This window comes from Vanacampus margaritifer, chromosome 8, assembly GCF_051991255.1.
Source record: "Vanacampus margaritifer isolate UIUO_Vmar chromosome 8, RoL_Vmar_1.0, whole genome shotgun sequence".
NCBI lineage: Eukaryota > Metazoa > Chordata > Actinopteri > Syngnathiformes > Syngnathidae > Vanacampus > Vanacampus margaritifer.
This window is the reverse complement of record NC_135439.1, coordinates 23,465,587-23,482,279: the sequence shown is the minus strand read 5'-3', so window position 1 is coordinate 23,482,279 and position 16,693 is coordinate 23,465,587. Positions and strand designations below refer to the sequence as shown.

At 37.5% G+C, this 16,693-nt stretch overlaps 1 protein-coding gene across 4 annotated transcripts in view; it reads left to right on the top strand.

Moving 5' to 3' along the window:
* The window catches only part of cadpsa (Ca2+-dependent activator protein for secretion a), a 186,908-nt gene that overhangs the window by 54,741 nt on the left and 115,474 nt on the right, over positions 1 to 16,693 (top strand). For all 4 annotated transcript variants that reach the window (XM_077572524.1, XM_077572525.1, XM_077572522.1 and 1 more), the window contains exons 8-9: positions 31 to 170; positions 9,043 to 9,109. In XM_077572524.1, the coding sequence (XP_077428650.1) occupies positions 31 to 170; positions 9,043 to 9,109 (207 nt within the window). The remainder of the gene's footprint in view (positions 1 to 30; positions 171 to 9,042; positions 9,110 to 16,693) is intronic.

Here is a 16,693-nt window from a genome sequence, read left to right as displayed (position 1 = left end):
TTGTATATTAATGTAATGTAATATCTGTAGGTTGTGCTCCACCCAACTCCTAACAGTCCCAAGCAGTCTGAGATGCACAAAATGTCTGTTTCTAAAGGCTGCCCAGACAATGACCTGAAGATCAAATTGGCCATTCGCATGGATAAACCCCAGAACATGAAGCATTGCGGGTAAGTAGAAATCAAATGTGCTTTTGTCCTGTTGTCATGCTTATACTCATGTTTTGGATATTTTAAATGCACAATAAAATTGTTTTGTCATTATAACTCTGAACATAGCCGAGCCCCTTATGTGACATAGAAGAAAAAAGAAAACATTTTAGTTAACCTTGTAAAATACTTTGCAAAGTTTATTGTGTTCAAATGCCAAATCTTTTTGCGCATTGATGTCCTTCCGGGTCAACTCTGGAAGACCATCGTAGTACAGGAGCATTTATATATATGTATTACAAGTTGAATTGTTGACCAAGAAAAAAAAAAGAAATAACTTCAATTGGTAGCACACAATTGAATTAATTTAATCCAAAGTGAAAATATTAAGTTTAATGAACTATTTTTTTTATTAATTTTTGGATTAACTTAATTCAAGTGAATATATTAAGTTTAATGAACTAATAATTAATTAAACTTGATTTATTCACTTAAGATAAAATTAATTAAATTGTGTGCTACCAATTGAAGTTATTTCTTTTTTAAAAATTGGTCAACAATTAATTTTGTAATCTTAAAGTGGTTCAACAATTCTTTTGTTAGAGTGATGCTGCATACATCTCTGATAATGATAATGGTACATGAAAGTTCGATAAAGATTTGTTGTACAAACAAAGGCATTTAGTGGATGTTTGAAGTGTAGTTGTTATTGCCTTCAATTAAACCACAGATAGGAGGAAATGTATTCATTCAGTAATGGGCGTCACCTAATAACGTGTAGGATTTTATTTTATTGTAAGACACCATGTCAACAGTCATTTATGTGAGAATGGTGACCCCAAGTGGATAACAATGTTATCTGCACCTTTTCTACTGTATCAACTACACTTTTTGAGAATGCTCTTAATTTTAACTCTTTCACTGCCACTGACGTTTAAAGACGTCAAGTAAAAACCTACGCTTCACTGCCAATGACGTCAAAAGACGTCATCCAATGATTTTTTTTTTTTTTTTTGAAACGGGTAGAGGAAACCCTTCCGCATGTCTGATGAAAGTTTCAAGTCTGTCTGTTGTGCCTAATGACTATTTTTGGCCCCTAGAGGGCAGCGATGACTCTCTTTTGACAAGATCGGGTGGGCGTCAGTAGAGGCGGAGCTAGAGCGTCGAGCAGGAGATGAGAATGGAAGACAAAGGAAATATGGCGGCCGGTTGCGAGGAGCTCACACCCGAGACGTTTTTTTCAAAGACCAAAAGCATCGCTGAAAAAGCACATTGTTGACGATGATCATCATAGATGATGAAGATGAGGGTGACTCCGTGGTTGGAAAGCATTGACGCGGCAGTAGAAGACGTTAGATGGAGCTAGATGGAGGAGGGAACGGGCAATGGCGAGCGTTTGCAAGCAGCTCTACACTTACAAGACGAAAGGCATCGACCAACGCTAAAATAGTGCATTGATGACGACGGTGATCATCCTCGATGATGATGAAGGTGAATCCGAGCTTGACGGCGAAATTGGAACCGCTGACGCGGCGGCTATTACGGTGTCGTAACGCGGAGCGCAACCGAGCACGCACAGGCGGACGTTCGATCGGACGACGGAGAGTGCCCCGAGTCCAATGCATATTCATCGGAGGAAGTGTGTACAGTCTGCTACTTGCTTTTTATTCCCCGGAAAAAAAGGCCGTCAAGAAAGTGTAACGTTTGCACGCAAAACGGACCAATGTGAAAGTGAAAGTAAACTGTGTGCGAGTCCTGGCGTCTCCTTGTACGCAGGAGAGCGTTTCAAAAGGAAAAACTGTATTTGAAACATCCACATAATTGTAAGTAGTACCACAGTTGCACACATTTGTAAATAGTTTGCGAAATTGTTTTGTCAAATTGTTACACTGTTGAATGGAAATAAACGTATTTTGCAATCAAAAAACACTTTTTCATTGTTGGTGAAAGCGTTTTACAGAAGTAAAGCACTATTTAGGTGTTTGTGGCATCATTCATGGACAAAAAGAAGTGTACAATTCACTAGAGTGCATGAAATAACATCGTTTCACAAAAAGCTCTTTTTCTCCGTTTTTTGTTTCAAAAGAGAGAATTTCGGTTTTCTGATGAAAGCTGAGAGTCCAATCTTTCATTTGGTAGTATGTGTGTTTCCATAGTCCAAACACAACATTTTCTGTGGACCTTGAAAGATCACTCAAAATGCTTAAATCGGCTGGCAGTGGGGACAACCCGTTTCTGAAAACGTCTGGCAGTGAAAGAGTTAAATTAGGATCAAAAGTTTTGTACTTGAAAAAATTAAATATGAAACTGGAAATTCATGTGTAGAACTTCAATATCACAAAATATAAAATTGTATTCACAATAGAAAACAAGTGTGTAAAACATTTTTTTAATGTCAAATATAATTTTGATTCACTTCAGTCATTCATTTGAATACATTATTTCCACTTTTTACTTCCATATATATTTTGACATTTGATTTCTTTTTTTTCAGTTACACGTTTTATCTTTTTATTTTTTGACAGTTTTTTTTTTTACTTTCAGATCTTTTTTTAGTTTCAAATCTTTTCTCACTTTCCGAACTTTTTTTTGTTTCAAATCTTTTTTCATATTCAGATTTATTATTATTATTATTATTTATTTATTTTTTGACAGTTTCAGACTTTTGAGCCGAATATTATGTGGGGGTGTGGAATCAACTGAGCGGTGAGTGGAATCATGACTGACAGCGGCACAAAAGTGCTTTGGAAACTCCCCAAACTGACAGTGCCTTCAGGAAACGTAGGAAACAAAAGAAATCTAACTCAGTACTTATGCACCATATTCATAATAAGAATTGTATCATGTATTTTTTGGCCATTCATATGGACATTGCCGTGACCGACAACTCGCGTGCTGCCGTAAATCATGTGAGAACTAAAAGGACAAATTCTGCTCATCTGAATGTGTGAATCCGTGGTATAAAGGTTAAGGCGGTTGCCTCATAAGTATAACGAAACGGGTTCTGTTCCCGTCAAGTGCTTTTTATTTTATTTTTTATAATAATATATTACTACAATTTCTTGTCAACAGCCTGTTTGTTTTGAGGGTTATGGTTAGGGTTCAGCTGATAATGCTGATAACTGTCTTCAGTGGCAAAACAAAACATTTTGGATTTTTATTGTGTCTTTTCACGACGGTGTCTTTTTGTTTTGTCACCAAAGATAGGCAATTATCGGCAAGACCAGCCTAACCCTAACCATGACTCTCAAAACATACAGGCTGCTGTCAAGAAATGGTAGTAATATATTGATTATAAAAATGTACGAGGCAAATGCTGTCAGATTTATACCAGGAATAAGTACACATGTAGTTGAACATAATTTGTCCTTTAACTTTTCACACGATCCACGGCAGCACTGGCAAGTTGCCGGTCACGGCAATATTCATAGGAATGGCTGAAAAGTACACGGACCATTAATTCTTACTCTGCAATTCTTATTATGTCAATAGCATGAACATGATGTATATAAGTATTGAGTTATGTTTATTTTACTTCCTATCTTCACCGAAGACACTGTCACTGGGAGAGGTTCCTAAAGGACTTTTGTGCAGCTGTCAGTCATGATTCCACTCACCGCTCAGTTGGTACCACGCCCCCACGTAACACTTGCGTCAAAAGTCTGAAACTGAAAAAAAAAAGATCTGAAACTGAAAAAAAGATTTGAAACTTAAAAAACAAGTTTTCAACCTATAAAAAATACAATCTGTATCTGAAAAGAAACATCAAAAAGAAAAAAAGACCTCAAATGTCAAACTATATATGGTAACGAAAAGTGAAAATAAATAATTTATTTAAAAGAATGACTGAAAATTAATTTTGACCCGAAAGAAAAACATTTCCCACCCTTGTTTTTATTTTGACTACATTTATATATATGGAGCCTATCCCAGTTGGCTTTGGGCAGTAGGCGCGGTACACCCTGAACTGGTTGCCAGCCAATCCAGGATATTCTTTTACCTTTTGCGAAATTCAAGATCAACACAACAATTTTCAGTTTTGAGTTTTCCTTTTTCCAAGTACAAAACTTTTGACCCTGATTTAACTCCATACATGTACCTGACAAACATTGCAGTACACATTTGCTGAGAATTGGGCCATTACGCAAGGCATCAAATTCTATTTTATTTTAGACAGATCTTTGATTTGATTTGATGGTACTGTGTGAGTCAATTTTTAATTATCAATTAAGAATGCAACATTTATTGATCCATGTGTAGTTTAGTTAGTGCTGTCAAGAAATATATATTTTTAAGTAATAAATTAGAATTTTTTGTAATTAGTCATGATTAATCACAATTTTCTACTTCTATTTTGCACAAAGCATGTAACAGTTACTGAATAAAATTTTGGAGTTAACCAATAAAGAAACAGAGATTTAAGTTAAAAAACTGTTCTAATTGTCGTGTTTGGGGTTGTTGAGGACCCAAATGCAGGAAACAGAGACGAGGCAGGCTTGCAGGAGTTTAAAACAAAAAGGGATTTTATTTTGCAAAAATTAACCAAGAAGCCGACAAAGGACGTGGAAAAACTTCTCAATTAACAAAAGACCAAAAAGCAGATGCAAAGGAACAAACAAAACACACGAGCAAGGAACTGCGGGCAAGGAACAACTGACATAGAATGCATTGAAGAAGGGAACTAAATAGGAGCAAACGAACGAGACAATGACAAACACCTGGACATGACACAAGGGGCAGAGGGTGCTGATTTAAAGACAGAAGGGGACCGGGTGTATGACGAGCAGAATGACAACAAGGAGACATGACAAGGAAAACCAAACCAAAACCAAGCCAAACAAAACACAGATCATGACAAAACACGAAACAACAAAACTTACCAAACCCAAACCATAACACTAATTAGCTAATTTGATCCTTGAACACAGTTCTTCCCCCTGTAAAAGACAGCTGTTGAACAAGATGTCTGTTGTTGTTTTTTAAAATTGATTTGCAAAGCCATGTGGAGGTGACTTCAACAAGGTGTTTTGCTCTGAGAGGATACCCCCAGGATTTGCATAGGGGGCAACTACGTTCACACTGAAGGCAAATGCAACCCAGTTCAGATTTTTTTTAGATCTGATTTTTTTTACCCAAATGCGATCTGTATCAGACTTTTTTTCATTAGTCTGAACGGCTCAATTCCGATTTTTTTCATATCCGACCTGGGTCACTTTCAGATGTGGTCCTAGATCGGATACGTATCTGAACTTTTGCGATGTGACCACGGTTTGAACGGCCAGGTTGCATACATCCGACCTCTACGTCATCAAAAGTCCAATATGTGCTCCACGGCGTCCGCGCGGGTGGGGGCATTAAAGCGTGACTTATGCTTGGCGCATCCGCGAAGTTCACACGGGAGACGTACGTGAATTGGCAAAGTTATTTCGGGTAACAGTTGTGACTTTATATCTGACTTTAATTTCCCACTTAAAATCCCACTTGAAACATAAAGCATAAAGTTGACATTTGTGGTAATTAGCCGACTCTTTTACGACGACTTTTTTACGGGCGGCTATGATGTTAAAGGGAAAAAAAGGAGAGATCTCTGTGAGATGAGGAGCTCGAACAGTCTCACCTAATTTTCACAAAATATTATTTCGACCTTCACTTTGGGGACACATACGTTCACACAGCAGAAAGACTGAGGTCGCAATTAATAGACGCTTATGGAAATCAGATTTCACCCAAAAAAATCGGAATTAAGCATTAGGACCTGCAGTGTGAACGTAGCCTATTAGGGTATTTGAATTTGGTTTTTATTAATTAATTACTGGACAAGATGGGACTAGACTGGTTGCCATGACAGGACAATACGTGACTACTCTGGTCTCCATGACTGGACAGGACTTGACAGGACCTGATTTGCCTTGACTTGACTTGCTGTGGAGTACCTATGACTTGGCTGGGGCTATGGCTGTGGCTGTGACGAAGACGACTTGGCTGTGACAAAAACGATTTGGCTGTGACAAAAACGATTTGGCTGTGACAAAGACGACTTGGCTGTGACGTAGACGATGGCTGTGACGAAGACGACTTGGCTGTCATGAAGATAACTCATCTGTGACAATGGTTACTTGGCTGTGACGGAGACTTGGCTGTGACAGAGACTTGGCTGTGACAAAGACTTAACTGTGACAAAGACTTAACTGTGACAAAGACTTAACTGTGACGAAAGTTTGGCTTTGACAAAGGCTTCGCTTTGATAAGACGAGACACACGAACTTCCCCACATAATGTCGACAATGCTCCCACACTGACTGGACAGACACAACAAACTAAATACACTAACACTAATTACTTGACGAGACGCACCTGGGGAAGACACACAGGTGGACATGGTTACGCATGACGAGACGAGGGGAAAGACAAGGAACACAAAACAAAACACTGAACACAGACAATAAAGAACATGAACACCCAAAATCAAACAAAAACTCAACCCCACAGAACCGAAACATTGACACCTTTTGTTCGTGTTTGTCGATCTTTATGGCAGTGACTGGGACATGAACAGAGGCTATACGCCACCGCAGGTAATAAATAAAACTGTGTTAACTGAGTTTTTTTCAACACTTTGAATAATTTAAATCTCCGAAGTTAACACTTTAACTTTGACAGCCCTCGTTGTTAACAAGGAGAGGCAGTAACAGCTACAGGCCTGGTGTTACTAAACTGCAATAAAAAAAAAATACGGACACACACATCAGAGTATTAAAAAGCCAGAAGCATTGTTAAAATATAGCGATAGAGCATAATCCCAAATATTAAATAAACAAATGCTGCAAAAAAAAAAGAAGACTCAAAGCAACAAAGCAAAACTTGAAATAAACTCACCAGAATAGACAACAAGACATGACCAACAGAAATGTGACTAACAGCAATAGAAATAGAAACAATGAACCGACAAAGACAGAAATGGAACAAAATGAATGGAACAAAATACTCTACAAGCAAACGGACAACACAACACAACGAATTGTACACGCACGCACGCACGCACACACACATGCACGTGCGCGCGCACACACACACACACACACACACACACACACACACACACACACACGCACACAAAAGTGGCTGGCGAGAACTAATAAGTTGACACAAGGGACTGGGCTGACGAGAACAGGTGGAAACAGAAACCTAATGAGCAAGACAATACATAAAAAAATTGACTCAGGAGAAAAAAATTAAACAAAATTCAATCTACAGTAATCAGCAAAACACAAATTATGATGACTCTTTTCCTAATTTTTACACTTGAATGATTTAGGCCATGTACTGTGTTATTTTGCAACCCTATGCTTGCCCTCCTCCCGTTCTCCGTTCCATCAATGTTTTCTTTGAGAAGAGTCTACCAGACTTGACTGAAAAATGCCCCTCCTCTCCTGCCACCGATGCACTTGCTGCACCAAACAAACAAGGCTCTCACCTCACAGATGCTGTTTTATTTAGACCGACAAGCAGAAACAGCTTAGAGAAGGACCAGGGGGAAAGGCAGACTAAAAGCAAGCCTATTCGAGTTTCTCACAGACAGCCTGTGAGCGGCAGCCAACTGGGGTCCTCACCCTCGGTTGTTCTTTTCAAATAAAATCCCTCTCACTCACTTTTCTGTCACTCGCTCAGTTAATCCTTATTCTTCTTTTAATATTATTATTATTATTATTATTATTATTATTATTATTATTATTATTATTATTTCACTCTAAAAACAGTTGGGTCAAAAATAACCCAACTGTGGGTCAAAAATGGACCGATCCTCTACTTTGGTCTAGTTGACCCAACTTTGAGTCAAGAAATTGGTCTTTTAGTATAAAACAACTCATAAATATTGGTCAGATCCTTCACTTGGGTCAAAAAATTGGGTAATTTTGTATAAAACAACCCCGAAAGTTGAGTTTCTTTTGACCCAACTGTTTTAGAGTGAAATAACAATAACAATGATAATAATAATAATAATAATAATAATAAGAGTGTATTATTAGTGTTGCCGTTATGACAGTCTTCACATATTCCATACTACTTATATACTGTATACATATATACTGTGTGAATATATATATATATATATATATATATATATATATATTAGGGCTGGGTATTGCCAACAACCTCACGATACGATACTTATCACGATACAGGGGTCACGATACGATACGTATTGCGATACATATGTATCCCAATACATGATCTTCAAGGCAATACATATCCCAATATTTTATATTATTTTACTTGCGTTTTTAGCATAACAGTCATATGTATACCTAAATGATATGTTTATTTTATTGTTATTGTTATGTTATTACAATATCAGACATGATTTTCTGTTGTTGAAAGTATTACATTATTGGGTTTTATTGCATTTTTGATCGAGTGCAAATTTTATTTCATTTTAAGACATTGTAACATTTAGGAAATAATTACATTAAAAGCTGCTTCATGTAGCAAATACAAAAATAACTAGATTTTTTTCTAGCAGTTTTAACTGTATTTTATTTAACTGCTTAACTGCATTGCTGTTTACAGTTTTATCAATTCCATGATTTACAGCACCCAAAAAATAAATACCTTATATATGTCCTAATACTACTATCAACACTCCTTATGTTAGCTCAAGAAAAACTTATGTAGCCAAGAAAACCCTGTTGTGGATTGTCTGGTTGTAATAACCCAGTTCAACCAGGTAATGTCTTAGTGGAATAGGCTTCAGTCTATATGTTCTCAAGACTTATGTGCAAGGGCTTCTGTGAATGTCACAAAGCATCAACATAGACATTCTTACCTGTACAGGAAGAAAATACAATCATGTTTTGTATAATTTTATGTTCATGTGTTGTTTTTAACTACACAGGTACTTATGGGCCATTGGCAAAAATGTATGGAAAAGATGGAAGAAACGATTCTTTGTTCTAGTTCAGGTAAGAACTTTTTTTTTTCTTCCTCAAAGCCTTGGTTCCTACAAAATACAGGCATTTGTAACTCAAATCAATACCTAAAAAAAAGCATAGAAGAATGTCCGACATTATTGCATTACTGTTGCATTTCAAATAAGATTAATTAGTTCATAATTAGTTCATAATTAGTTCATAATTAGTTCATAATTAGTTCATAATTAGTAAATAAGTCATCAAATCCTAAATTACACTAAATAACAAAATATTCCCCTATTTTGCCATTGCACTTTAAAATATGTATATATTACTGTTTGATGAATAAGGTCTGGAGTTAATGAATGTATGGGCTTTAGTGCCTGGTCATAGACAGCGAAGAATGCTCGTCAACCTTTAACAGAACATGAACAGCCCTGCATTCTCGATAGGGCAGTGCAGGAGAGAGATGCAGCCAAGCTGCCGTCCCTCGGCTGTCACAGCAATGAAGGAGAAGCCAAGCAGGCTTTTGTGGGGAGTTTCGGGGGCTGAACAGGCTGGTAGCAGCCATTTCCTGGTGACTGCATCGGGACATGCAGGGGTGGGGTGTGGGGCCGCCTGTCTCTTGTGTGTTGTAGAGAAAATGTCTCAGAGCTACACGTTGACAGGGGATTGACAAAGTCGAATGAACACTAGCTGGCCTAACACTTGGAGCTAGAAAAGCCTGAGCACTGCCAACTTGAAGTCTCTTGGTTGCTTCCAGCTAAATGTATTGCAACTGACAAACACTGGTCAATCGACTCCGCACTCAAGTGTGTTTAAGTATGACCATGTGCACATGCAGCATCAGAAAATACCATGGTGTGTATGTGCTTTTCACTGCTTTTTGATATCATTTGCACTGCAAAATGTGGATGGCTGTGTATTTAATATAGTTTTTTTTTCAAACAAGGACTTCTAAGCGATGTTTACAGTACAAGCGAGGACCTCTTTTCCAAAATGCTGTAAATCCATTATGATAACCTACATCAGGATTTGAAAAAATAATCACCTTCATTTTTTGGGGGGAACATACATGTTTCAAGGAGTTGGTCACATGTCCATTAGGGTGGATAACATGCATTTGAGTAACTGATGAAATGCGTTTCTAAGAAAATAACAAATAAAAAAATGATGTAAACACAATAGAAAATGTTTTATTTTAAACATTATGTTCACATATTTTTAACATGTTATAAATATGTATATAAACCAACTTGTAAGATTTACTTAAAATAAATTCTCGCAAGTATTTGCACTTACTCCAATTAAGTATACCAAGTATAACACACTTACCAGAATTAAGTAACATTTACATTTACATGCAACTAAAGATTGATTACTGTAGGAAAATATTAAGCGGCTCTTACTAAGCGTAATTATAAAATTCCTTATTGTGATGTAGTAAGATTAGTTATTGTAATTAGGTCATAGCCATTGCTTATTTAGTAAATCTTAAAAACATGAAATTGTTACCAATATGAAACAAATAGTAATTGTATTAACTTTTTCTATTTCACTTTACTTAACTATACTGAACTCTTAACCCTACATCTTACATGTACATCGGTGTACATTTTACATAAGATGTACATTATATGTATATAATTTAGTTGAAATAAATACGAACCATACACACTCACAATCACACCTAGGGACCATTTAGTCACTTCAAATAACCTACAATGTTTTTCGGAATGTGGGAGGAAACCGACGAAGCACAGGGAGAACATGCAAACTCCACCCAGCAAGACCAAAGCCCGGACTCAATCTCACGTCCTCTGCACTGGGAGGTGGACGTGACAACCAGTCATCCACCGTGCCGCCTCTAATAAACCAATGACAGATAATGTTAAAGAAAGCCCTTTTGTTTAGTTCTGAACAAAAAAGCAAAACAGACACTCTGCAATAGAGACTCAAATTAAAAAATAAAATACAGCACAACTTACCCTGTATTAAGGATTAATTTATATAAATGAAATGTTAAGTGTTAAGCAAGACACTATATAAGTTGGGAACTGAATAATACACACAGGTCAAAGTTGTATGTTTCCTGGATGATATTAAGCGGGAAAAATAATTAAATTAATTAAAAGCACACTAATATATTCTGTAAGTGTAATTACTGTACAACATACATTGCAATGTACGTTAAGCATTTAAAAATGTCCAATTATAAAAAATCTCTCTCTCTCTCTCTCTTTCTCTCTCTCCCTAGTAAAGTTTACTGATTTTTAGCCGTTCTAAAATTAAACACATATAACTGAGTAAATCTTAATTATTAATTTAATTTATAATTTACTTCGACATGTGTTGTATAACATTACACGGAAAAAACAAGTAGCAAATTGAAATATACCTAATGTTTAATTAAATGTGAATAACTGGAAAAAATAAGTAAATATAATTATGAAACCGAGGTAATATTTACAAGGGCAAAAAGTCATTTTTATCAGTGTACATGTATTGCAAAAACATTTACCCAAAGAAAAATGTACTTTTTATGAAGTACAGATAGTCATTTTCTTTTTTCTGGCAACCATTCATCATCACTGCCACTGTCATCATCCCCACTTGAGTCAGATGGTATATGGTCAACTATCCTGTAAGTTTTGCTAGCATGTTCTGCACCTGACCACTACAAAACATAAGGACCAGGATCCTTACTCTCTTATGAGACTAAAATCCATAAAATATTATAATAATAAAAAGAAATGATGATTTAAAGCAAAAAAAAATAAAATATACAAAATACTGCAGCTGAAGTATTTTCAAAAGCAACAAAGTTACAGCAACACTAAGTTGTAGTCACCATACAGCTAATGATGTCCAAAGTCCAATGTAGTGGAATCAATCGCCATTTCCTCAAATAACAAAATCAATACTTGGATATTTTAGCAATTATATTACTCCTTAGTTGTTGCTTAATGTTCCAATATATTTTTTACTTGCAAGGGCCTCCTGGAATAGAAGTAATAGACAACTTCTGTCAGCCATCTTGTTGTCAGTCTTTTTTTTTTGCACTTACAAACGTTGACCACTGGATGGCAGTATATGTCAAGACTACACTAGTGTCCACTGGAGTGGCTAATGGCCAAATGTTGCCACAAATAAGAGATCAACCAGGGCCATGTTGCAAACAAGCTCTTTTTGCCAGTGTTTTAAACAGATTTGTGAATAATGATGAAACTTGGCTAAATTTTAATGCTAATTGCTGCAAAATAGAAACAGGTGCAAATATACTTGTTTTTTCTGCTGAGGAAAGAAGTGACTCTAAACTTTTTAATCAATTTTAAAATTGAAATTAACACTTAAAATCACCAATGACCTCTACCTGAAACTGTGTTTCACATGTTCATCACCCGGATTTATGGGTTCCATTTTCATTATTCGTGTTTCTTTGCTGTCCTCACATCACCTCCTCCCAGTAATCAGCACGGGGCTGAGTGGAGTGTCCCTCCTCAGAGCATTCAGACAGATTACAGATAAAGCTGTGTGTGCGTGAGAATGGTCTGAATGTACTGGCACACATGTCCACTTGCTTAAGAATGCTTAAACATGCATTACATCGTTCCCCATTCTTCATTCAACTACACAGCAAATTTGACTCTATTTAGAGTGGGACCAAATAGAGTCAGTTTTAGAGTAATATCTACATTTGGAAGAGAGTAAAATACAGAATTGAAAAAAATAAAGAATGAAAAAAAATAAAGAATTGAACAAATAAAGAATTTAAAAAAAATAAAAGTCAGTTAAGGGTTGAAGAACTTCAGCTTGGGAGACTGCCACACTACCACCTGAACTATGCTCTTCCTACTTTTTGCTTGTCTCCAAAAGAGCAAAAACATCATTTTTCTCTTGGAGTTAGGAAGATTCCAGCTGACATGAGCGATATACTAACACACAACAGGAGCTGTATGGCTCAGGGAGTAGATTGGCTGTCTCCCAAGATGAAGGTCGTGAGTTCGTTCCTCAACCCTTGAGTGACTTTTATTTTTTCCAATTCTTTATTTTACTCTCTTCCAAATGTAGATATTACTCTAAAACTGAGTCTATTTGGTCCCACTCTAAACAGAGTCAAATTTGCTCTACAGAATTTACTGTGTATTTTTCAGCATTTTTTTCTGAAAGTTCCTCATATGCACTTTCTAATGAGAAATTATGCTGCATTCGAGGATGGTCAGAAGTAGGTTTTACCTGAGTTGTCTGGCAGTTCTGACTTGAAAGCATTTGAGGCAAAAGTAAACAACCAAAATGGTGAATAGTGATAAATTGTTTTTTATTTTGGTCCTCATAACTAATTTTGACCTCCAGCAAACTTGCCTTCTCGCAATTTTGCTTCATTTGTTGTGTTTATCTTATTTCACAAGCATTTCATACAGTTCAGTAATTCACCGTATAATTTAATGCAGGGAAATAGTGGCATACTGTCATGTACGTTGTGTTATGTGGAGTTATGTTGAATATTTATGAATGAAGAAAGCTATCCAGTTTTATACTCAAGTAAATTGTGTTTTACCATTCACGGTCTGTGTTTCCAAAGGGGTCGCCATTGTAGAGTCACATGTAGTCAGTCGGTGAAGTCAGGGTACTTTTTTTTTCCCGACTTTGCAAGTGGGATTTCCAAGTTCAAGGGGGCGTTCCCGTACACACTTTCTGGTTTGAACTCGGAAAAGTCAGACTTCCGACCGATGCAGCATTAACTCTTTCACTGCCAGACGTTTTCAGAAACGGGATGTCGCCAGTGCCAGCCGATTTAAGCATTTTGACTGATCTTTCAAGGTCCACAGAAAATGTTGTGTTTGGACTATGGAAACACACATACTACCAAATGAAAGATTGGACTCTCATCTTTCATCAGAAAAAAAAGTTTGTTTCTACCTTATTCCGTTCTTCAGTAATCAACAATAGAAAATGGTTACTTTCACCGAAATTCTCTGTTTTGAAACAAAAAGCGGAGAAAGAGAGCTTTTTGTGAAACGATGTTATTTCATGCACTCTAGTGAATTGTACACTTCTTTTTGTCCATGAATGATGCCATAAACACCTAAATAGTGCTTTACTTCTGTAAAACGCTTTCACCAACAATGAAAAATTGTTTTTAGTTTGCAAAATACGTTTATTTCCATTCAAGAGTGTAACAATTTGACAAAACAATTTCGCAAACTATTTACAAATGTGTGCAACTGTGGTACTACTTACAATTATGTGGATGTTTCAAATACAGTTTTTCTTTTTATAACGCTCTCCTGCGTGCCAGGAGACGCCGCTAGACTCGCACAACAGTTTACTTTCCCTTGGTCCGTTTCGCGTGCAAACGTTACACTTTCTTGACTGCCTTTTTTTCCGGGGAATAAATAGCAAGTAGCAGACTGTACACACTCCTCCGATGAATATGCATTGGACTCGGGGCACTCTCCGTCGTCCGATCGAACGTCCGCCTGTGCGTGCTCGGTTGTGCTCCGCGTTACGACGATGATCATCATCGATGATGATCATCGTCGTCATCAATGTGCTCTTTTAGCGTTGGTCGATGCTTTTGGTCTTTGAAAAAAACGGCTCTGGCGTGAGCTCCTCGCAACCGGTCGCCATTTTTCCTTTGTTTTCCATTCTGATCTCCTGCTCGACGCTCTAGCTCCGCCTCTACTGACGCCCACCCGATCTTGTCAAAAGAGAGTCATCGCTGCCCTCTAGGGGCCAAAAATAGTCCTTAGGCACAACAGACCTAATTGAAACTTTCACCACAGCTCTGGAAAGCTTGCCTGGACCCGTTTCAAAAAAATAATAATAATAATTGGATGACGTCTTTTGACGTCATTGGCAGCCCTCCGTAGGTTTTTACTTGACGTCTTTAAACATCAGTGGCAGTGAAAGAGTTAAAATCTGATGCATTATTATTATTATTATTACTTTCAGCACTACTGTAATAGTGATAGGAAGGCAGCATACAGCTCTGTGTGCACCCAGAGCCCAGTTAAGAGAGGCGGGAGGGATTGGGTGTCACAAGCAAATGTGAGGTTCTATATTTTTGTTGTTAAAGCTACTGAACGTAGAATATTCCATTTTGAATCGCTACTGCCACCTGCTGATGAAAAATTAAACTGCACATACCGTTCTTCACATACACATAACGCACATTACGCCACATCCGCAGACAGGGCGCGCAAAATTCTAACCAGAATCCAGTCTGAAAACCATTGGTCAGAGGCTTGCAGGAGTACCCATTGTGAACAGCTAAGGTGTTAATCTATTAATTAAAAGGCATTTCACTCACAAATAGTCAAATAAAAAGCTTATTGAAAAGTTATTTTTGGGAAAAAAGTTCCATATTGCAAATTAAAGATATTACGTTCAAAGCAAATACATGGTTACGCACTTATAGCTTGGGCAGAGTAAAATAAATCATTACAAAATAATAGATAAACTGTTAAATTATCGGGTTTCTGGGTAAAAATGTAAAAATGGGCTCGAAATGCCTATATCCACACGTTTCTTGTATGCTTATGTATGTGTATTCAAATAGTACCGCTACTTTACATCTTTTTTGTTTTTAAGTTGCCTCTCTATTTTGGGTGCTGAAGTTTGCTAATAATCTCTTAAAGGGACTGCAACATGAAAAATCTTTTTGGAGCTTTTAGCCATGTTAAAATGCTTATTCCTCACCAAAAACATGACCAAAGTTGTGTTTTTCTCCATTTGCCCCTGTATGCGTGAAATTCTAGGTTATTCTGCTCTCCAAGCACCAGCCCCTCCCAACCTGAGAAAACGAGCTGTTGGCACGGTTTGACGTCATTGCTTGCGGCCCCACCCCCGCACCGCCTCTGCGGACTAAACGCACGCCCACTTTCTCTGAGACCTCCCTCCATGGGATAATGATAAAAGTAGCCTTTATCAATAAACATTCTGTCCAAATGAATTCAAAGCAATCAAATATTCTTCACATTTGCAATGCCAAAATGCAATGAAATGACAATTGGCTGTCTTAAAATCCATTGGCTGACAAAACATTAAACTACAAAACATTTGCACTGATGGACTTAAATAAATGGATGGTGTAGTGGATAGTGCGCTCCCCCCATAAGCAATTTGGCGCGGCTTTGTGACCCGCTGTAGTGGTTTTTTTTTCTTCTCCTCCTTCTTTCCTCTAACTTCTCTGCTCCCCTCCTCTTCCACGATTTCTTGCGGGAAGGACCCGTTTTGCTTCAAATGTTTATTCAAGAATTGATGGTTTGCGTGACCAAACGCAGCAAACCCGTGAAATTTAGAGTCCATTTTAAAAATCTAAAAAAAAAACAAAAAAAACGATTTGTATGTTTTGCGGGCGTTGCGTGGAGCAGCCGGCTCGGACGACGTCATGAGAGGGGCGCGGCAGCCACACGGGGAGAGGCGGGGTTTTACTGTTTTAGATTTGCCTTTGTGGCTTCCTAAAGGCCAGGGAACTGCTGTGGAGGAGTTCCTCCATCCTTTACTTTGCCCTAGGTCTCATCAGTGTTGTCGTTTGGAATCTCATTTGGCACACATACTCACACACACACCCAGAATGCAGCTGCAGTTCGAGTGAAAGCTGCCACTTGCAGCTACAGAGGTGGCGACAGT